The sequence below is a fragment of the Macrotis lagotis genome, chromosome 2, assembly GCF_037893015.1.
Source record: "Macrotis lagotis isolate mMagLag1 chromosome 2, bilby.v1.9.chrom.fasta, whole genome shotgun sequence".
Lineage (NCBI taxonomy): Eukaryota > Metazoa > Chordata > Mammalia > Peramelemorphia > Peramelidae > Macrotis > Macrotis lagotis.
In genome coordinates, this window is record NC_133659.1 from 178,034,165 (window position 1) to 178,057,822 (window position 23,658).

Consider the following 23,658-nt stretch of genomic DNA (forward strand, 5'->3'; position numbering starts at 1 on the left):
GAATCCAGGCCTAACACCATATATTGCCTCACCTAGCTGCTTATGGCACCACAACTTTAAAAAGGAATGTAACAAATTATCACAAATCAAGATGTTTACCTTTCAGCCATTTGTTTGATTCTGAAATGATTTATGGCGATTAGCATCAATGTCTTCATAAAGAGCTCTGTAATATTAAACAGAAATTTATTTTAATCTTCATGATGAAGTGTATATTAGAGTTAATATTTGAAATTATACATCTCAGAAGTTAAAATTAGCTGTTGACTATACATTATTTGTTGTGGTTTTAAAATGGGACTTGAAGACTATTTAAATTATCCAATTCTTTTTCAGTTTTAGGCTAGGTAAACCTTACTTATCTTTAAACCAGTTGCTTTTTTTATAAAGTTGATCTCTACTCCAACTCAGGGAATTTTTATTTGTCATCTCTGATAATTCAATACTTTTTGATATTTTAATGTTTTAAAATAGAGATTCTTAATTTTTTTTGTTGTGGGCCCATTGGCAGACTGATTAAATCTATGAACTCCTTTTGAGAATGTTTTTAAATTCATAAAATAAAATATAGATAATTACAGAGGAAAAACCAATATTATATATTCCACACATGCATCTATGTCCATATTTAAGTCAAGTCAAGCATTGATTTCACCTATCCTGTTTTTAGTACTGTATTTTTAGCCCACTTCATGTCCATATCTAATTATAATAAACAAGTTAACTACAGATTTCCAAAAATAAAAGGTCTGGAGTAATGGGATACTAGACAATATATTTTATATAGATTTGTAACCAAATCAAAGTTTAACCCCAAAACATTGTTTCAGATATCCTTGCTGAGAATCTTTGTGTTAACTCATCTAATCAGAAAATTAAATACTCCTCCAATTGCATCAGTTAAAGCTCTTCCATGGTGGTTAATGAATTAGTTATCTAATAGAATTGTTTTATGTTGGTGTACTGAAGCAAGTTTTAAAGTATTCATGTCCTCTTAGAAATAAAAAACAAAACCAGGCCCTTATCTTAAAATAGATGTTTTATAACAGTTTTAAGTAGTAAAGCTTTACCTAAGGCTATCATTTTACCACTGCTGCTAGCGTATTTCTCTAGAAAAAAGACCTAGTTTTTCTTTAAAGATATGTACCACTAAGTCCATTAATGCACACTTCACTTTATTAACTTTTCAAAAAAAAATAGGATTGCAATTAAGTCACAGGGTTGAGAATGACACAGACATTAAATATCAAATTGCCTCTAAATGAGTCTGTAAGTCATTTTTATGCCATCAATTTTCACCAAGACCTAAGCAAAATTAAACCTAACCTTCAGGTCCTTTTTGACTATCTTATTGGAGGAGATAGCAAAAAAATGAATGAAAGATTTTCAGAAGAACTTACTCTGCAGTGGCAGCTGGAGCCAAAGGATCAAATTCCATTACCTCATAGTAATTGGGTGGCTGAAGAGCATTATCTTCTATAGCTTTAGAATACAAGAAGAGAGAGAAATGTAAACTATCTTGTAACAGCATTAGATAAGCATTTTTAAATATTTAAAACCAGCAATACAAGCTAATTAATTCACAATTAGAGACTAGGTAATGTATTCAAAATAGTCAACCAAATTTTAAACAAGAAAATAATGTGGGTAGTCCCTTGAAATTTGTAATAGTGCGATTTTCCATGTATTGCAAAGTCATGTAGCTCAAATTAGAATGTGGAATTTTAAAATTTCTATTTGAAGGATACAGTTGTGAGGCATATATTGTCCTAATGTTTCCCTGTGCTCAGAACCCAATTGATACAGTCCAGAATGATCCATTTTAGATGCAAATTTTAAAGTCTCAGTTACCTTTTTGGTTGCTGGGTGAAACTGGGAGCCTGTGAGGTCTAGCACAGCCAGACTGAAGATTCACTGGCTGCATCAAGATTGGATTTAAATGAGTTAAGAACTAAAGGAAAGAGGACAAGTAGACAAAAAAAAGTATCAATATAAAATAATGGGGTCAAGATTCTCTGATTAAATTTTCAAGTTATTAAAAGTTAGATTTTTTTATTACTAGGGTTCTATGTTCTGTCATCTGGTAAGTAATTTTTAATTAACTAATTTGCAATTTATAACCACCTCCAATACTTATGACTAACCTCTGGTATCATGTTATATTCAAGTCAGACTATAGCAGTTGTCTGAGGTGGGGAAAGGAAAATAGTTTGCATGGCATGGGGAATTGTTTGTTTTTCAGATTAAGCCGATATAGAGATATCCTGATTGAAACAATTGCTCTTAATTTGAGACATAACTCAAAAATAAATGTCAGTTCTTCTTACTACCTAGTTTTGCCTCTTTTTCTTTTTTTTCCTCAAAACAAAGTAAAATTTGCAGAGAGAGAGACAGTTGAAATGATCAGGGCCACACAGATGGTTTACATGTTGACCAAAGCATTTTTCTCAATAACTTGATAATAGCATGTATATGTATTCTTACTCCCCACCTCCCTCATTTTGACTAGGAGGTACTATTGAGTGTGTGGACCTGAATCTGAATATTTGAGTCAGGGATGTGAATGAATAAATATATATATATATATATATATATATATTATTAAGCACTTACTATGTACAAAGACCATGAATACTTACATTGTCATACAGATGAGCCGAGGAAATACTTTGATCTGTTCTTTGAGGAACCCTAAAATGGTGAAATAGCATTGCATCACTTTCATTCACAACCTTTCAGTTAGCTATTCCTTCAACAAAAACCCCTTTTCAAGCAATCTGAAAGGTTCTTGTCCTATGGTCTCTATGAAATACAAAGATATGCTAAAAATAGAATAGTCTCTGTCCTCAGATAGTTTATAATCTTGCTAGGAAAGGTTGACACCTCTAAATAATAAAACTATAAAAAAGAATATTGACTTGTTCATAAAAGGTATGCTAAATTATACAAGATTATTCAATTATACAAGTTATTCAATTCAACAAGCATTAAATGCTTTAAAAGCATCAGCATCAGTAGTCTACCACTTTGATAGCATGAATGTATTAGTGTTCCCTGTATGCATCAAAGTGCCCTCTAAATTCTACCACTCATTTACTTATAAATGCCTGAATGAGAATGCTGCCAGCTTCCAATAAGAGAAAGAACATGGACAATGCCTTGCCTTCTGGTAGCTGTGACATAATCACTAATAGAGTAGCCTATAAATATCAAAATAGTTTAGATTGGCATAGAGTTGTCAGACTCAAGAAAAACTTTTCTAACCACAACTTTTAGTTGTAGGTGGTATAAACATCCTTACCCAAATCTGAGAGATAAGGAGTGAAGCAATTTGCCCACTGTCATACACCTTATATTAGAGCAAGAGATTCTTAATTCAAGTCTCTTGACAAGATGAGAATTCTTTTTAATGCACCCCATGATGTCTTTACTAAGAACAAAAGTACATTTCAACCTTCCCCTTCAGTGCTCAGTGACCCAGTAGGGATAAGGTAAAAAAGGCAATCACAATGTCATGAGACTTATGTGAAAACGAGGTTTATTACAGGAGAAATGAACATGCTTGTGGAACCCAAGGTTTTACAGGAGTTTGCATATTTATGACTACCACAAAAGGAGGAGAAACAAGAAGGGGCATGGCATGAGAAGAAAAAGGTGCAGTAAAGGGAAAGACAAAAGAAGTTTAGGAGACCATTAATAGCCCTTACGTAACAAAAACTAAAGTGAGCAAATAGTACTTTTTGCTGAAACAGACCCAGGTGACTTTCTCTGCTCAGCACTTTAAGCTTTGATTTCAAGGGCAACAGAAAAAGTTATTTCCTCAGACACTTTTCATACCACCTCTCAATGCTCATGAAGGAACCAGGCACAAAAATGTGCCTTACATACTGACATCAAACATACTTTTTAAATCTTGGTGTCTTAATACAAATGCAGAAGAAGAAGAATGACAAAATATGTTTTGGGATTAAAAAGATAAAAGAAGCCAAAGATTTTTAAATTATTCAAAAGGTCATGCATAATCCTGTATATCATGAATATTCTTCAAGAAGAGAAGACAAAGGTGTTGAACACCATTTTTAAAAATGAGAGGAAACAAATGATTGGGGTCAGAGGAAAAATTCTATAATGACTTGTTTGTGTGTTCTAGAATCAACATAAAGATCAAAACTTAGATAAAGTTAGAAAATGATAATAGATAACATTGCAGCAATTTTATATACAACAACTATTTTTTATGCATTAACACCTTTGATTCCTATAACAATCCTCTTTGGAAAGTTATATGGTATTACCACCATCTATTTCCAAATAAGAAAACTGATGTTTGAAGAAGCTAAATGATGTATCTATGATTGTGCAGTACCAGATATGAGATTTTAATTTCATGAGTCTCCCAACTTCAAGACTAGTGTTCTTTCCACATCATGCAAATGTACCTAAAAAGACTTCAACCAGACTTATTTTATCTTTTTTCTTCTCCTTTATTTTTTCCCCCAATTACATGCAAAGACAGTGTTCCACATTCATTCTTTTGCAAGCTTTTGAGTTCCTCATTTTTCTACCACCTTTCTTCTCTACCTCCTTCCCCCCCACCATGGTAGCAGATAATTTGAAGATATAGATTGTACATGTACAATTGTGTTTACATATTTCCATATTAGGCATGTTGTAAAAGAAGAATAAGAACTAAGAGGGAAAAAAGATGAGAGAAAAAACCTAAAAGTTTAAAAAGGTGAACACTGTACGCTTTTCTCTGTATTCACACTCCATAGTTTTTTCTTTGAAATGTGGATAACATTTTCCATTACAGGTCTCTCAGGATTGTCCTTTATCACTGAACTGCTGAGAGGAGTTGTGTACATCACAGTTGTTCATTTCACAATGTCGCTGTTAATTTGGTTCTACTCAACTTCACTCAGCATCCATTCATGTAAATCTTTCCAGGCTTTTCCAAAGACCAACCACTCATTATTTCTTATAGAAACGCTAGCTGTGAATATTGTTTGCTGGCTTTTTGCAATTCTTTTTTTCTTGGCTGCATTGTGCAAAACCTTTTTCTTTCCCTCCATCTTATCTTCCCTCATTTGGCTTTCTTTCTCCTCTCTTATTCCTCTTCACCAATGTTTTGCTTTTTATTACTGCTTGCCTCACTGTCCTTTCCCTGTTCCCTCCTACTTCCCTGTAGAGTAGAATAAATTTCTGCTATATTGATAGTTGGGAATGTATATCATTCCCTCTTTGTGCCAAATCTGTTAAGAATAAGATTTACTCAGTGTTTCCATTCTTCCTATTAATAAATCCTTTGTGCCTCTCCTCATGTGGTACTAATCATCCTCTAATGCCTCCACCTTTTTCTCCCAGTTTAATCCTTTGTTCAAGTCTTAATAGTTTTATACCTGTCTTGTACCTTCTGTCTTAAGTATATTCCTTTCAACTTTCCTGATAGAAGTATAGTTCTCAAAAGTCATAAACACCACATCACAATCAATTTATAACCATATCCTCTGTCTGAGTACCCTCCCTACAGTTGTCCCAATAGAAATAACCACACCTTCCAATTACATTCCTTTTAACTGTCTTTTCAACTGTAAAAGGAATACAGTTCTCAAGAGTTACAAATATTATCTGCCCGTTTAGTTTTCCTTGGTCTTGTTGACTAACAACTTTTTTATACATCTCTTGAATCTTGTATTCGAAAAACAAATTTTCTGTTCAGTCAGTTCTGGTCTTTTTATCAGGTAAGTTTGAAAGTCCTTATAATCCAAGCTCCTTTACCCTCCAGAATATCATATGCCAGGCCCTTTGATCCTTTATTGTTGAAGCTACTAAATCCTGTGTAATCCTGACTGTGGCTCCCTGATATTTAAACTGCTTCTTTTTTTTTGGCAGCTTACAGTATTTTCCCCATTAGCTGAGAATTCTAAACTTTGGTTACAATATTTCTTGGAAGTTTTATTTGGGTATCTTTTTCTGGGGGTGATCAATGGATTCTTTCAAGGACTATTTTATATTCTTGTTTCAGGGTATTAGGGCCATATTCCATGATAATTTCTTACATGATATTGTCCTGCTCTTTTTCTGATTATGGCTTTCAGGTAGACCAATAATTCAAAAATTATCTCTTCTGGATCTATTTTCCAGGTTGGTCTTTTAACTAAGAGTTATTTTACATTTTTCTTTTGGTGTTTTTTCAGCCTTTTTGGTTTTGTTTAATGAAATCTTGGTGTTTCATAGTCTCTTTGGTTTCCATTTGTACAATTCTAATTTTTACAGTTTTATTTTATTCTTATTTGTTTTTTTTCCAGATGGTCAATTTTACTTTTTTGATGAATTATATGTCTCTTACAGTTGGTCAGTTTTACTTTTTGATGAGTTATATTACTTTTACAGTTGGCCATTTTTAATTTTGTTTATTTTATTTGGTCTTTGGGAGGCACTGGGATTAAGTGGCTTGCCCAAGGTCACACAGCTAGTTAATTTTTAAGTGTCTGAGGCAGGATTTGAACTCATGTCCTCCTGAGCTGATGCTCTATCCACTATGCCACCAAGCTAACAATGCTATTGTTACTTTTAAAGGTATTGTTTTCTTTAATCAATTTTTCTTGATTTTCCTGCATAACTCTCCTTTCTTTTCTCCAATTTTTTTCTTCCTCTCTTTGGTTTTTAAAATCCTTTTCGAGCTCCTCCAAGAAATTTTTTTTGGATTTGAGACCAATTAAAAAACCCCTTTGAATTCCATCAGTGCAACAATCAGGAACAATTTTGGGCTGTCTGCAAAGGAGAGTGTCATCTGTATCCAGATAAAGAGCCCTGGAGTTTGAACAGAGTTCAAGGACTATTCCCTTTAATTTAGGGGAAAAAAACCAGATATCTTATTGTCTGATCTTATTACCTCTTAGACTTCTTGTCTCTTCTTTAAGGATATGATTTCTGTCTCATTACACTCAAGTTGGATCAATGTACAACATGGGGAAAAAAGTAAAGACTGACAGATTGCTTTCCTGCAGGGTGGGTGGAGGGAAGTAAGATTGGGGGGCAAATTGTAAATCTCAAATAATATGTTTAATAAAAAAAATTTTAAAAACCCCTTTGAGGCTTCACATGTAGGCATTTTGTCACCGCTTTTCTCTTCTGAGATGGTGTTTTTATCATCCCTCTCAAAATAGTAGCTTTTTATGGTTTACCTTTTTTGAGTTTTGGGGTTTTTTTTGGCTCATCTTAGATAATTTATCTCTGCTCTTGGGGCAAAGGGATGCACAGTCCCAAGCTCTTTGTGCTGGAGTTTGGTCCTTGACTTACTGATTTCCAATGGAGTTGCCTATGGTATTTGTTCTCTCTGATAGAATAGCTGAACTCAGTCTCTCCAGTTGACCTAGCATTCCTGGGGCTTGAACTTTGTCTTCTGTGTTGGGGATGGAACACTCACTGCTGACCTGCTGCAACTCTAGCTTTCTGAGCCTAGACCAGAGCTGTGTTGTGACTGAGACCCCCCCTGGCTTTCCAGCTCTCCTACAGGCTATATTCCCCTTTTACCCCATGAGACAAACCTTTGCTGAAGTTCCTCCAGGATATTTTGTTTTGAGAATTTGTTGTCCTGGTTTTTTTTTTTTTTTGTGAGTTCTGTCATTTTAGGATCTGTTTAGAGGCTTCATTTAAAATTGTTTCAGGGGGGCAGAGCCAAGATGGCGACAAGAGAATATGTGTCTTGGGCCCTCTCTCAAAAAACTTCTAAACTAAGGACTAAATTTTCAAGAGAAAGAACCCACTGAGGGACCCAGTGAGGCAGTTCTCCTACTCAAGGTAACCTGGAAAAGAGCAGAAAGCTCTGCTCCCTGGGGTTGGAGAGGCAGCCCATCACAGGGGTGACCCACCAGAGCAAAAGAACTTCAGCCTCCCAGAGGCAGTCCCAAGGTGTTGGGAGCAGCGGCTCACAGCAATGGGGGAGTTTCCTGACCTACACCCAGGGAGCACTGGGCACAAATTGGAGGAACAGCAGGGGGCCTTTGCCAGAGCAAGCACATGAAGCCCAGCCCTCAGGACACACAGCTAGCAGCCTGGCCAAGGCAGTCCAGATCCAGGAAACAGAAGTAGGTGGAGCTAGTAAGCAGGAGCCCCAAGGGCAAGAGCCCATTGAACCTAGGGAGGGAAGTGAAGAAAGAGACTACTGAGCTCTGCCCCTGGAACAGGACTGTGGAGCTCTGACCACATTCAGATCCTAATCACAGTCTAGGCTCCCCCATAGAACAGCAGGGCCCCCCCCCACCTCAGCCCCATGAAAGAGGGGGGCACATATGGTCATTCACAGACCAGGAGGGAGGACAGAGCCTCACACACTAAAACCCTTGTGGGGGTGTCCCAAAAGCTCAGGAAGCACCCCCAAAACAGGCTAAGGCTGGGAAAATGAGCAAGCAGAGAAACAAGAGGAACAGCATTGAGAAATATTTTACCTGTGAGCCCAAGAAGGATCAAAACATTCAGTCTGAAGATGAGGAAGCACAAGCTCCTGTGTTTAAAGAATCCAAGAAAACCAGAAATTGGGCTTAGGCTATGACAGAGTTCAAAAAAGACTTTGATAATCAAATGAGGGAGTTAGAAGAAAAACTGGGGAAAGAAATGAGAGATATGCAGGAAAAACATGAAAATGAAGTCAGCAGCTTAGTCAAGAAAATCCAAAAAAAAAACCACTGAAGAAAATAGATGCTAAAAACCAGCTTAGGTCAAATGGATAAAAGAGTTCAAAAAGTTACTGGGAAGAAGAAGGCTTTAAAAAAGCAGAATTGGCCAAATGGAAAAAAGAGATAAGAAAACTCTGAGGAAAGCAAATCCTTCAGACAAAGAATAGAACTCAGGGAGATTGATGAATTTACAAGAAATCAGGACTCAATACTTCAAAACCAAAAGAATGAAAAATTAGAAGAAAATGTGAAACATCTCATTGAAAAAAACAACTGATCTGGAAAACAGATTCAGGAAAGATAATTGAAAAATTATTGGAATACCTGAAAGTCATGATCAGAAAAAGAGCCTTGACATCATTTTCAAAGAATTACTACAGGAAAATTGCCCTGATATCCTAGAAGCAGAGGGCAAAATAGAAATGGAGAGAATCCACCGATCCCCCCAAGAAAGAGATCCCAAAAAACCAACCACCAGGAATATTATAGCCAAGTTCCAGAACTCCCAAGTCAAAGAGAAAATATTGCAAGCAACCAGGACACAATTCAAATACCATGGAGCTGCAATCAGGATCTCACAGGATTTAGCAGCAACTACATTGGAAGCTCGTAGAGCTTGGGATATAATATACTGGAAGGCAAAAGAGCTTAGAATACAACCAAGAATCAACTATCCAGCAAGGCTGAATGTCCTCTTCCAGGGAAAAAAGATGGACTTTCAATGAACCAGGGGAATTTCAAATGTTCCTGTTGGAATGGCCAGAGCTGAACAAAAGGTTTGATCTTCAAATACAGGACTCAGGTGAAGCACAGAGACTGGAGGAGAAGGGGAAAATAAGAGGGACTTAATGATGATGAACTGCATATATTCCTATATAGAAAAATGACACTGATAATACTCATATGAACCTTCTCAATAAACAGATCAGGTAGAAGGAGCTTTTATAGATGAAGCACAGGAGAGAGCTGAATTTGAAGATAAAATATGGTGTAAAAATGGAGTCAATAGACAAAAGGGAAATGTGATGGGAGGAAGAAAAAGGAGAGGAGGAATAGGCCAAGATATTTCATATAATAAGATATTTCTTTATTACAATGAGCTATTGCAATGATATGGAAGTGGGGGGAAGGCAAGGGGGAATGAGGGAATCTTCACTCTCATCAGAGGTGGCTAGGAGAGGAAACAGCATATATATTCAATGGGGTATAAGACAACTGGAGTAAGAAGGAGGTGGGGGGACAGGGGGAAGGGGTGGGGATGTGAATGAAGGAGGAGAGGATGGACCATGAGGGGAGAGTGGTCAGATATAATGCATTTTCTCTTTTACTTCTTGCAAGGGGCTGGGATTGGATGGCCTTTCTGGGACCATAGGGCCAGGTGGATGCTGGGCCTAAGGTGTGGTATGGGGGGCTCGGAGCCTCTTGGCCCCAGGGCCAGGGATCTGTCTGCTGTGCCACTCAGCTACCCTACAGCAGAGTCAGTGAAAGGAGAGAAAAAAATATAGTACATGGTAGTGGAGAAATACAAAAGGAGGGAGTTGCAATCAGCAATGGCAATGGTGGAAAAATATGGAAGTAACTTTTGTGATGGACTTATCATAAAGAATATGATCCACCCACGACAGAGTTAGTGGTGTTGGAACAAAGACTGAAGCACATTTTTTATTATTATTAATATTTTGGGGGTACAGGGCAAATGGGGCTGGGTGGCCTGCCTGGAGCCACATAGCAGGGTGATCTTTGGGTGTCTGAGGCCGGATTTGGCTCTGGGTGCTCCTTGCTCAAGAGCCAGTGCTCTGTCCACCACCCAGCTGCCCCTACTATTATTACTATTTTATTTTATTTTAGGTCTTTTTTTCTTTTTTTGGTTTATGCAGGGCAGTGGGGTTGGGGTGGCTTGCATGTCACACAGCTGGGTGATTGTTGGGTGTATGGGGCCAGATATGGGTTTGGCTGTTCCTGGCTCCAGGGCTGGTGCTCCGTCCACTGTGCCACCTGGCCATACCTACAATTATTACTATTTTTTATTTAAATTTTAATTTTTTTCCTCTCCCCTTTACTTAATTCCTTGGAGGGGGTATTTTGTTTACTCTTAAACAAGAAAATTTTATTAATGTATAAAAAACATTGTACAAAATGAGAATAAATAAATATTAAATAAAAAAATAAAAAAAATAAAATTGTTTCAGTAAAAGCTTCAAAAACTTCCTAGCTTCAAAGATTTTGGCTTTGTCATTGGTGGTTCTCTTTGTCAGGATTTTTGCCCAACCTGATCTATTTTAAAAATGCATTAATTATTGAAAAGGGTAAATGAATTTTATGAAAATTTAACTGATATAAGACAAGTTCCCACAACAAGGATGTCATAAAAGCTCAGAAAATGTCTCCACCATAAAACATTTATCTTAGGAAGTGGTGAACTATAGTAGCCAGAGACTACCAGTTTAGGAAAAAAATCTTTTTTGTAAAATGTAACAAAAGGAAGTAACAGAAGATAATGAGCAATTGGCCAAAAAAAAAAAAAAATCTCATTACTGAACATATACCCCAAGGAAGTCAAAGAAAGAAAGGTTCTGAACAAAAGAAAATACTCTTAGAGGTGCTGTTTGTTCTAGCAAAAAAATGGAAGAAATATACGTGTGTCTGTGTGTGTGTGTGTGTGTGTGTGTGTGTGTGTATACATACACTGAGAAATGACTGGATTGATTATGGTACATGAATGATTCATTACAGTACTGTTAACAAGGAAAAGAAGGAATACATAGAAATGTGGGAAAACTATGAATGGAATCAAAGTGAAATGCAGAATCTGAAAAATTATATACATAATGACTACAAAGTAAGTAAGAAAGAAAAATTAAAGTAAAAATACAATAAAACAAAGCTTAATGCTTGTAATTATAACAACCAATTTGGGCTCCATAGAAGAGCAAGGAAAAAAGTACTTCACCCTTTAAATGAAGTAGATAAGACTTATGGTTTTGGAATATTTTGTATAATGTCAAACAAATTGGTTGACTTTGTTTAATTATTTTTCCTTCTTTTTAAAGTATCAGGTAGGGAAGGGGAGATGTGTAACCAGAAATTACTATGATATAAAAAAATAGCATCAATAAAGCTTAAAATAATAATAACATCATCTCATAAAATGTGAAAGGAGGGGAAAAGTCTCTAGAAAGTTTGGCAGAGGGGGCAACTAGGTGATCCAGTGGCTAGAGCACCAGCCCTGGGTCAGGAGGACCTGAGTTCAAATCCTACCTCAGACACTTAATAATTAACCTAGCTGTGTGGCGTTGGGCAAGCCACTTAACCCCATTGACTTACAAAAACCAAAAAAAAAAAAAATAAGTTTGGCAGAGTATCCAACTAGGCTCTAATATTTCAAGAGAATTTATTCAGGACAACAAATAGATATGAAATGGAATAGATCTGCTATTTCTATAGTAATCTAGTCTCATTGTTTTTGGCCACAGAGCCATCATTACATTTGAACCCTAATGCCTTATTATCCACTGTGTAGATAAGGAAGCAGAAACAATACTCAAGAAAAGGAACTTGAGAAGAATACCTTAAGCCATAAGAGGAAATCTGTATTCTCTTGAAGCTACTAAGGAATTTTATTTTTTATGATTTCTCAAGGACAAAAAGGTTTCAAAAGAATGAAAAAGATTATCAATTATATCATTCTCCCCCAAAAAGACTGTCAAAAAAGAAATCAACTACTAGCCCATATGCTGACTTTCTCAATTTCACTGAAGCTTTATAAGAATGATCCGTGCATATATGCAGTATCTGGTTGATGAAAATTTCAGAAAGAAAAAAGACAAGATTTTGGGGCTGATTATTAGAGGAAGTGCAGGAGAGTGGAAAGCATGCTGAAATTGAAGTGAAAGGATTGGGGTCAGATCTCAATACTACTATTTAGTGTATGACTTTGGGCAAATCATTAAACCTGTCTTGGCTTCAGTTCTTCAAATGTAAGATTGAAGAGTTGAACCAGCAGACCTATAAAGTCCCTTATAGCCAAAATCTAAAATCCTATAATTTACAGCCATATAACCAACAACAAATATTGTTTGATAACTACCAAAAAAACTAAAACCAATCTTGTCTTAAAAGTGTAAAGTACATCTTTTTAATGACCCTCCTCTAACAAGATTTTTCCTAATAATACACAATACATTAATATCATACAAGATTTTTTGATAAATGTAACCAAAGAAGAATATGGATAATTTGAAGTTTGCTGAACAATGTTGATGATGTTTGTCCTTCATTCTCAAAGAAGACCATGACATTAGGGAAGGATGCGATGACAATTGGATTTGAGTTGGGGGGTGGGGGGGCAGTGTTGTGCTAAGTCACTAGCCTCACTTTCTCTTCCAGAGCCATCTGGTCCAGCGGTCAGATATAAATCAGAATGACTGGAGATGACCTTGGTTATAAGGCAATCAAGGTTAAGTGTTTTGCCCAAGGTAACACCCTAGTAAGGGTCAAGTGTCTGAGTCCACATTTGAACTCCTATCTTTATAATTCCAAGACCAGTGCTCTATCTACTGTGCCACCTAGCACTTGAACAATACTAAATGAGGCAAAAAGTAGTAAAAAATGTATGTGTATCAAAGCTTTTGCTATAATCATGGCAAATATACCAAGTGAAAGTATATGTAAGTGTGTATGTATTGGTATATACCTTTGTTGTAGTTTTGTTGATTAGTCATGTCAGACCCTTTACTATCCCAGTTGGAATTTTCTTGGCAAAAATACTGGAAACTGCCATTTCCTTCTCCAACTCATTTTACAGATAAAGAATTGAGGTGAAGTGACTCACCCAGGGTTACATAGCATCCAATTTGAATGTCCTTAGATTTCATTAACAAAACCTTTTAGTGTACTAGTGTACTAGACTCAATGAAATAAATCCTATATCCATTAAGAGGAACATCTGGACAATTTCCTCATATAAATATATAGATATAGATATAGATATAGATAGATATATAGATGTATAGATATACATATATGTTCACTGTGCTAGAACCTAGAGGGTCTTTGTTAATGAGATATAAGAGCATTCAAAAGAAATTGGCTTAGTAAACCAAGTAAGTAAAATCAATTGAACAAGTAATGAATATTGCCAAGTTCATAATGAATAGATAGCCCATAAGTTGGACTGAACCTAGAAATGAATGAATGCTATGAAGCTGGGCCTAGAACTAGTGGGATGGACTACTTGATTTGCTGTCCAAAAGCTACACAAATTCTCCATGATCCCAAATTACACCATGCTAAAGTCCACCTTTATGATGGCAGTTTTCACTTGTTCTCACCCACTTTGGCTCTACCAATCATGGAATTTCACACTCTCCAATCAAAATCATAAGTGAGCCAAAAGTCAACAGAAAAATACATGACAGTGTATAAGTGGACCACAATAGCATTCTCTTGTCAAAATAGTGATGTAAGAAAAATCATCCAGGATATACTTGAGTTTCCAATTTCTGGCCTATCAAGACAAAGGCATTTGGTGCTTTCTAACAGACTCAAGATTCTCATATGGTACTTACAGAGACATTTCTGGATTCTCCAAGGTTAGTAAATCCAGTTGTGAGTGAAGCACAGGGTTTGAGTGCTTGGCATCAGTAGTACAGGGAGTACTAACATCTGAAAAATAAAATGAACTTATTTCATTACTGCTTAGTCAAGAATGTTCTTCTTTAGCTAATCATATGGATGGCTTTCCATGATATGAAATATCTACTTTAAAAATGTATATCTGAGATTAATCCTGGTACAAATTATAGAACTCTCTTTGAAATACAATATTTAGGCTCAAAGGCTCACATCTCCATAAATGGAAGACATCTCAAATGCCATGTAGACCAACTCTTCATTTTATAAATAGGACTCAGAGAAGCTCAGTAACTTCAAGGTCACATAGAGAGTCAAGATGAAATTTGAAGACAGTTTCTCTGACTCCAGAACCAGTACTTTCCACTAGACAACACTACCTTCATTTTTTTTCTGGATAAGAACATTAACAGAATCATTTCAATACTAAAAGACAACAGAAATTGAAAAAAATAAAATTCCTGAGATTGCAGGGAAGGATAAGGAACTTAACATTTCCTGCTCTGTGCATCAATAGAGTACCATAAAACTCTTACTGGTAGCATATGGAGTTCTAACATATCTGACTGATTGGCTATTATGCATTCTCAAGATATGGCTGAGCTGAGTGTCTCATGGGAGAAATTTCTTTTTTCATCTAAAAACTTCACACATCAGAAAAAAAAAAGACTTTTCTTTCCTTCATGATCCATCTAATGTCCCATTGATCAATAGAAGTAAGAAGGCAACATATCATGAATGGAAAGAAATAACTCTTGTTTAATGTAAGTGCAATCTTGTTTGAACAAGATTAGAAGAAAAACTAAGTCCTAGGAAAAATGGAATGCCCAAATTAGCTAAATGTAATATTATGACTCTGAAAAGACCTTGCAGCACAGGAGAAAAAAACATAGTTATTTTTAGTTCTGTATGTTAGAATTTGTTTTCATTTTTTTCCCACCTAAATCCTCAAAATCCTTAATAACAAAAAAAGTGGGTTGGGAACCATAAATGTCATCTAGAGGTCACTGGGTTGTGCAGTGGAGAGAGTGCTGAGCCTGGAGTCAAGTTGAGTCAAGTTAAAATCTAGCCTCTGATACTTCCTAGCTTTGTGACCCCCAACCAAGTCAATTAATCTCATATCTATCTCAGTTTCTTCAACTGTAAAATGGGAATAATAATCCCAGGGTAGTTGAGAAGATCAAATGAGATATTTCTAAAGTATGACATGGTAGCAGCTATATAAATGCTAACTATTATCATTGTTAACACTGCTGTTGTTATACTTACTATTATTACTAGTAGTCTCTTCTCTTCCCTAAATTGTGACAGTTCATCATGCCTTGTTCTCTAATTAATTTGCATTCTTTCTGACCAATTCCTGTGCCAACTATTCCCTGACTTTATACTGCAATATAGCTAAAATCTGTTAACCAACATTCTTTTTTAGGTTTGTTTTTTTGCAAGGCTAAGTGGCTTGCCCAAGGCCACACAGCTAGGTAATTACTAAGTGTCTGAGGCCAGATTTGAACTCAGGTACTCTTGACTCCAGTACTGGTGCTCTATCCACTGTGCCACCTAGCTGCCTTTAACCAACATTTTTAAGTGACTATATGTTAATGGCTCAGGTACTGTTAAAATCAATAAGAAGCAACTCATTTCTGTGATAAAATATTGGCCAAGATGGACAAATATTGGAAGATGACTGATTAGAAACCCTAGATAACCTTTAAGAATGAAATGTAAAGGGTAATGTTTAGAAGAACTGCAGGAGTAGAAATGACATTAGTTTGCCTCTGAAAAAAATGTCTGGCAAGGAGGCCACAATTAATGTTGGAGTGGAAATTTAAGGAATTCAGCTCAACACCACCAATGCATTCTAGTTCCACTTTGAAAAAATTCCCAATACTGTTGGCTATCCTTTCTACTCGGAGGCATGTCCCATTGTTATGTAGCAGTGATTTACCCATTAAATCAGGAGTTACTAATCTCTTTTGTGTTACAGATTCATTCTCAAAATGTTTTTAAATGCAGAAAATATATAAAATAAAGGATACTAATGATATTGAAAAAAATAATGAAAATATTAAAACAAATAAAAAAGCCAAGTTCACAAACCCCAGGTGAAGAACTCTTGTACAAGGTTGGATCTCCTGAGATAAGATCGGAGTCTCCATTTGACTTTATTCCTTCTCAGATAGCACTTAATTATCTACCCAACCAGAATCTTTTCTTTGACTAGTCTGAACAATACAGAACATTCAATTACTTAAGTCAGAAAATTGAGAACTCATGATATTGATTCCTTCCAATGGCAAGCCAGAAGTAAGAGAACTTGAACTTGGACTTAAGTCAAGTAAATCACAGGTTGGGGCAGAGGGCTCACAGTTATTCTAGAAACAAACAAATAAAAATTCAAGTTTAGTTAAAAACAATAACTTCAGAAACAGGTATCAAATGCTCCCCCTAAGGTTTTTGGGAAAGGGTCTTTTTTTTTGAGGAGATTTTGAGGAGATTATGATGCTAATCATACAATTTATTACCTGCAAAAATAAGTACTTGTTGGTCTGCTGAGATGGTTACAACAAAAGATTTCTTTGTAGCACAGAAAGATAACCCTAAGGTACTATTAAACTTTTAAGGGGGAATATTGGATGTTATAGGATCAAAGGATTATTTTGTAATGTAAGGGATCTTAGAGAATGTCTATAACAAACCCCTTTTATCTTGAGACTTAAGAAAAAACAGTTATGTAATGCACACAAGATCACATTGATAAGAAGCCAAGCTGGGATTTGAACCCAAGTCTGTAATGCCCTAAATATTTTCAACTGGACTTGATCTTTGTCCTTCATTATCCAAGACCACCATGACACCAGGGAGGTGATACCATGACATATACATGAATTATATTTGAGTAAGGTGGGGTGCTATGCAAGTCATCAGGTTCACTTTCTCCTTTAGAGCCATCTGGGTCCAGTGGCCAGATATGATTCAGGATGACCAAAGACAGCCTTGGATGCAAGGTAAGCAAGGTTAAATGACTTGTCCAAGGTCACACAACTAGCAAGTGTCTGAGGCTGGATTTGAACTCAGGTCCTCCTGATTTCAGGAGGTGTACTGTGCCATCCAATTTCCCTACTCCACTACTCCATTATGCTTATTACATTATGAAAATGTTAAAAATTATTTGTATGAAAAATCATCACACACATACTATTTAAAAAGAAAAATCCAAATTAGTTATTACCAAATAGAATGAAATTCTCCAATTTCTAAATACTCACCTTCTGGACCTCCTCTTGGCTCCAGTTTTTCTCCTGGAATCGTTTCTGATTTCGAGAAAATCTGATTTTAAAAAAAGAACAGAGAACTGATGTACTAGTAGTCTAAACTAAGGAGCTATAGTGTTATTATGCCCTCTACAGCAGAGATGTAAAACACATGGTCTATGGGCCACTTGAGTCCCACAATATTTCCGAGGGCAGCCTGACATATTAGAATGCCATTGGGAAATATTTAACAAAATAAATAAAAATACAATAAAATATAAAAAATGCATTTTAAATATAGTCTGCAGGAATCCTCATGTACAAATCCATGGCCTCCATTTTGATTTATGAGTACCACTGCTCTATAAGATAAGATTTCAATAATGTTGGAATTTAAATTATTTTTCTTTTGGGTGGGGATGTGGCACAAAGGTCTAGATCTTTGATTTCATCTCTAAAAGTAGTATTGAATCTTCTTCTATTGAAGTTGAACATTTTTATTTTACAGCCTTAGAGAGTTGTCTACAGCAATTAGAATTTGTCCAAAGTTAATAGAGAAGAGTTAAATGCAAGTCTTCCTGATTTCATAGTTGATACTATTTCAATAGCTATCTAGTTCTCAATACATACCCAAAATGAATTTGTTCTTATTGTCCTAGACCTTTGATCTATTAGGTACATGGAATTCCTTCTAGGAAAACCTCCTCTACCTATACCAATTCATTTCAGACATTAAGTATTTTCTAAGGATCAACTACAAACTTAGCATTCTACTTGTGTAACTTTCCTAAGAGTCACTATGGAATTCCCTAGTCTAAGGCCCCTCTTCTTGGGAAATAATTTTTCTCAGACCCAATTCAACATGCTAATTTCAGCCTAGTTTGCTTCCCTCCCCCTCCCCAGTTTGGCACAAAGTTAAGAAACTAAGATAAGATGCAATGGGGATAAGCTATATAAGATCAGGATTGAAACAAGGATGCCCATTAACACCACTACTATTCAATATTGTATTAGAAATGTTAGCTTCAGCAATAAGAATAGAAAAAGAAATTGAAGGAATTAGAGTTGGGAAGGAAGAAACAAAACTCTCACTCCTTACAGATGACATGTTGGTATGCCTAGAGAATTCTAAAAAAGTCATCTAAAAAAACTACTAGAAACAATAAGCAACTTTAGCAAAGTCATAGGATATAAAATAAACCCACATAAATCCTCAGCATTTCCATATATTACCAGCAAGACATAGCAGCAAGAGCTAGAAAGAGAAATTCCATTTAAAGTAACTTCAGATAATATAAAATACTTGGGAGTCTACTTGCCAAGGTAGATTCAGAAACTCTATGAAAACAACTATAAAACACTTTTCACACAAATAAAACCAGATTTAAATAACTGGGCAAATAACAACTGCTCATGAATAGGGTCAAGCTAATATAATAAAAATGACAATACTACCTAAATTAAACTACTTATTTAGTGCCTTACCAACCAATCTTCCAAAAAATTACTTTAATGCATTAGAAAAATTATAATTAAATTCATATGGAGAAACAAAAAAGTCAAGAATATCCAGGGATTTAATGAAAAAAAAGTGCAAAAGAAGGTGGCTTAGCCCTACCAGATCTAAAATTATATTATAAAGCATCAGTCATCAAAACTGTCTGGTATTGGCTAAGAAATAGAGTAGTAAATCAGTGGAATAGACCAGGTGCAAAATAGACAACAAGAAACAATTATAGTAATTTGCTGTTTGATAAACTCAAAGAGTCTAGCTTCTGGGATAAAAATTATCTCTTGAATAAAAACAATTGGGAAAATTGGAAGTTAGTATGGCAGAAATGTGGATTAGACCAACATCCCACACCCTATATCGAGATAAGATCAAAATGGATACAGGATTTAGACATAAAAGACAATACTATAAGCAAACTAGGAAATTAATGAATAGTTTACTTGTCAGCTATTAGATACTTAAAAATTGCTTATTACCTTCACTTCCCCCTTGACAGCCTATCTCGTTAAATGACCAAATGAATCTAAATCTTTCTGGAAGATAGGGAAGATAGGGCCTAGGTCTTTTGAAAAGTGCCAACCATTGCATTGGGTCCCTGGTCCATATTATATCATTTGGTCCTCACAACAACCCTAGAAGGTAGGTATTACTATTAGCCTAGATATAAACCAGAGAAACTGGGTGACTTGTCCAGGTCCTATGGGTAGAAAATGATAACTTGGAAGAATGAAATCTTAAGAGCTAGAAGAGACCTGCAGAAAATCTTGAGCCCATTCTTCCATGTTTGGTTGCAAAAGATAATTCAGTTTTCCAAGAACACTAGACTTGAGTCAGATCTGATTTTTGAATCCTCTCTCTCTCTCTCTCTCTCTCTCTCCTCAATCTCTTTCTCTCTCTCCCCCTAAATCATTGCCTGATGTATAAATGCAAAACTGACTTCTGTAACATCCTTGACCTTTGGTGTTTATGTTATATATCTCCAGTCACCTAGGGAGATTCTACAAAGCAAGGAAATACCTTTCTCCATTAAGCTGGGCACTTCCTAGGAGCATCCATTTCATTCTTTCCTTGGAAGACCCAGTACAGAACCTTTTGCCCAGTGAGGATAAGTAACTAAAGTCAATTTGAATGGAGGAAGAAGACCCAATTTATACACACCTCTCATATCCAAGGAGGGCCTGATTCAAATCCTCATTCACTTGAATGAGCTCCATTGTTACATTCTCATTCTCTATCACTACGAGCAGGTCCATGATCCTTTCTTGCATGTCCCGACCAGTCTTATACAATTTCTGTCCAGAAAAAGAGAAAATATAAGTTGGGAGAGCCTTATAAATAACAAGCTTATGAGGGACAACTAGATACAATTCATGTAAATTAAGGAAACAATGTATTAAGTGCCAACTCTATGCAAGGCATTGTGCTGGGACAAAGACAAAAACGAAAAACATTCATTCCCTCCCTCAGGGAGACAATGTTCTAGGAGGGGAAACATTGACATAGATAAATAAAAGCACAGTAATTTGGGAAGGGAGAGAGTCCTAACAACAAGACAATAATGAAAGGCTTCCTGTGCTGAACCTTGAAGAAGCCTAAGAATACTAAATGGAAGACATAATTAATTACAGTACTCCATGAATAAAGGAAAGACTATACAAAATAAAAAATGCTAAAGTTGGAGAAGAAAAAAAAGTTTAATTGGAATATAGATTATGCGAGAAGGAATAATTCAAAATAAGTTTGGAAATGAAGGCTGCAACTAGATTGTAAAGGGGTTTGCATTTTATCACAGAGACAATAAAAGTCACTGTGGCTTCATAAGAAGACACTAATCAGACTTGTGCTTAGGAGAGGGAATCTGGAAGGAGATGGTAGTCAGCAGCTGAATAATTATCTATTTGTTCCTGTTTATTCCTATGTGTTATGGCTTGTTTCTCCATTTGAATATAAACTTCTTAAAAGAATAGGTTTCATTCTTTGCTTTTGTATGTTTGGCACTTAGTTTAAGAGCTTAGAACATAATAAGGACGTAAAAAGTATTTATTAGTTGATTGCCTCAGAGAGGCAATGGTATGGCAATGGGGTTAAGTGACTTGTCCAAGGTCAGGGAGGGGAACATTTTTTTTTAACTAAAGAGATCACTCATTACATTGGAAAGAGTAGCTACTGTTGAATGATGAGTTCAAAACCAAATCACAAATGGTTTTGGGGCAGCTAGGTTACACAGTGGATAGAGCACCGGCCCCAGAGTCAGGAGAACTTGAGTTCAAATGTGACCTCAGACTTAATAATTACCTAGCTATGTGACCTTGGACAAATCACTTAACCCCATGCCATGCAAAAAAACAATTCACAAGTGAGAAGACAGAAAGTGGAGGCAATGAATGTGAACAGCTTTCCCCCCTAAAAGTGGGTATTTCATTTATCAACATGTATGTAATATGGAGATAATATAATAATTCTATCTATCAGGGTAGCTAGGTGGCACAGTGGATAGAGCACCAACCCTGGAGTCAGGAGGACCTGAGTTCAAATTTGACCTCAGACTTAATAATTACCCAGTGATGTGACTTTGGGCAAGTCACTTAATCTCACTGCCTTGCAAAAACAAAAAAAAAATCTATCTACTGTCTAATCTATACTGCAATATAATTTAGCTTCTCTCTGGAACCAGTATGTTTTAATGTTTTAAAACTATGTTTTAAAACCTTTATGTTTTAATTATAAAGTTGTAGGTTATATGCTCAACTTCATCTGTTTCTTTCTCTGATTGCCATATTTACAATAGAGGCTAAAAGACAGGAGTGCTAAGAAAGAAAAAAGAAAATAAGGATCAGAAAATAAAGAATAATATTCTATTATATGTGGTTTAAATTTAAGAAACTTTATCCCATCTCCCATTCAATTAATTAAAAAAATGGATTCAATGATTTTTCCAGTTCTCCTCAGTGTAGACAAATTTTTAAAGTAATTTGACTGAGAGAGGAGAGATATAGGATAACTTGAGTAGACAGGGTCAACTGAGGATTTCTTTTTTAAATACTTGGTAGTATTTGAAGAAAGCAGAGAAGGAACCCGTCGATAGGGAGGTACTGGAGATTAGAAAGAGAATAATTGTAGTGGCAAGCTGTGTATGGCAATGGGATGGGCTCATAACAGATGACTTGCTTTTTCAGTAATTCATGAAGTGAGGTCTTCAGATCAAAGAGTGGCGGGAGAGGGAGTTACATGGATTTCAAGGAGAAAAGAAGTTTGGAATTCATAGCAGGGACAGGTTAACAGAGACTCAGAAAGTAATAAAAAGATTGCTTTGCTGAAGTGAGGGATCAGGTGAGATTAGCTAGTATTCTGCATGGACCTGATTAGCTGGTTATATTACTTCCTTCCAGTGCATTTGGTAGCACATGAACAAGTAGAGAAGGCAAATATTAGATTTTAGGATTAGTCGGACAGAGGAAGCAAGGGATTTCATTTGATTTACCAAGGGTAGTAAGTAGAAAGGGAAGAAATGTGAGAAGAATAGGGGGAGAAAGAGATGGGAGAGAAGAGATAGAGAAAGGTCAAGATGGGAATGAATACATATAACTAAGATATAGATAACTAGGCTGGCCTATGTATGTATATATGTATGAGTCGATCTATATCTATCTAGAATTGAAAGGAGCTACTTTGCATAACAATGATCAGAGGGAGTAGCTTTTGCATGAACAGAATCAATGCAGCTAGTTTTGAGGTCAATTAACTAGAAAAAAAAATTGCAAATATCTATAATAATGTTATAAGAAATGAATGCCCAACAACCAAATGAAAGAATGCTCTAAATCATTAATAAGAGAAAATATAAATTGAAGTAGCTCTGAGGATTCATTTCACACCTATCAGATTTACAAAGATGAAATTGTTAAATGTTGCAGAATCTGGAAGAAGACTGGTTGATATATTGAAACACTGATGGTGGAGCTGTGAATTGGTCCAACCATTAGAAAAAACAATTATATTATCCCCAAAGCTGCTAAAATTTATTGACTTGTTAACCCAAAATACCAATACTAGGAATATTCTTCAAGAAAGTAAAAGGTAGGGAAAGAAGTCCCAAATAAAAATATTTATAGCAAACATTTTGTAGGTCTAAAGTGCTACAGAAATAAATAAGAATCCACCATTTGGGAAATGGCTAATAAATTGATGATGTGAGAATTTTATGTACTGCAAGAAATGAGAGAGATATGGAATTCAGAAGCCCTTGGAAAAACTTGCATACAAAGGGGTGATGGGAAAAATGCTGAGGATCTATTTTAAATTTCAATCCTGCTACTCGCTCCTTTTGTGCTCCTAGGGAAGTCTTTCACTTTGTTTAGCCTCACTCTCCTCGTCTGAAAAATGAAGAAATTGAACTAGATGACTTCTTAGGTCCATTTCCAGGGGAAATTTAGGGTCTCATATTCAGTTATCACTTTACCAACAGAGACTTTCCTATTGGTTCAATGAAACTTCTGGGTCTCAGCACTAAATCTGTTTTCTGATTTTTGCCAAGTCAAAATTTTTTTTTTTACATCAAAGGGTAAGCTGGGGAAGAATTCAAAAA

The 23,658-nt window shown here is 35.8% G+C and overlaps 1 protein-coding gene across 4 annotated transcripts in view; it reads right to left on the reverse strand.

Moving 5' to 3' along the window:
• TOM1L1 (target of myb1 like 1 membrane trafficking protein) overlaps positions 1–23,658 on the reverse strand; it is a 71,956-nt gene that overhangs the window by 10,780 nt on the left and 37,518 nt on the right. For all 4 annotated transcript variants that reach the window (XM_074223683.1, XM_074223684.1, XM_074223682.1 and 1 more), the window contains exons 8-15: positions 20,232–20,365; positions 17,576–17,636; positions 16,558–16,681; positions 14,246–14,342; positions 2,640–2,691; positions 1,852–1,951; positions 1,401–1,482; positions 100–166 (exon numbers count right to left, since the gene is read on the reverse strand). In XM_074223683.1, coding sequence (XP_074079784.1) covers positions 103–166; positions 1,401–1,482; positions 1,852–1,951; positions 2,640–2,691; positions 14,246–14,342; positions 16,558–16,681; positions 17,576–17,636; positions 20,232–20,365 — 714 coding nt within the window. In that variant the 3' untranslated portion in view covers positions 100–102. The remainder of the gene's footprint in view (positions 1–99; positions 167–1,400; positions 1,483–1,851; positions 1,952–2,639; positions 2,692–14,245; positions 14,343–16,557; positions 16,682–17,575; positions 17,637–20,231; positions 20,366–23,658) is intronic.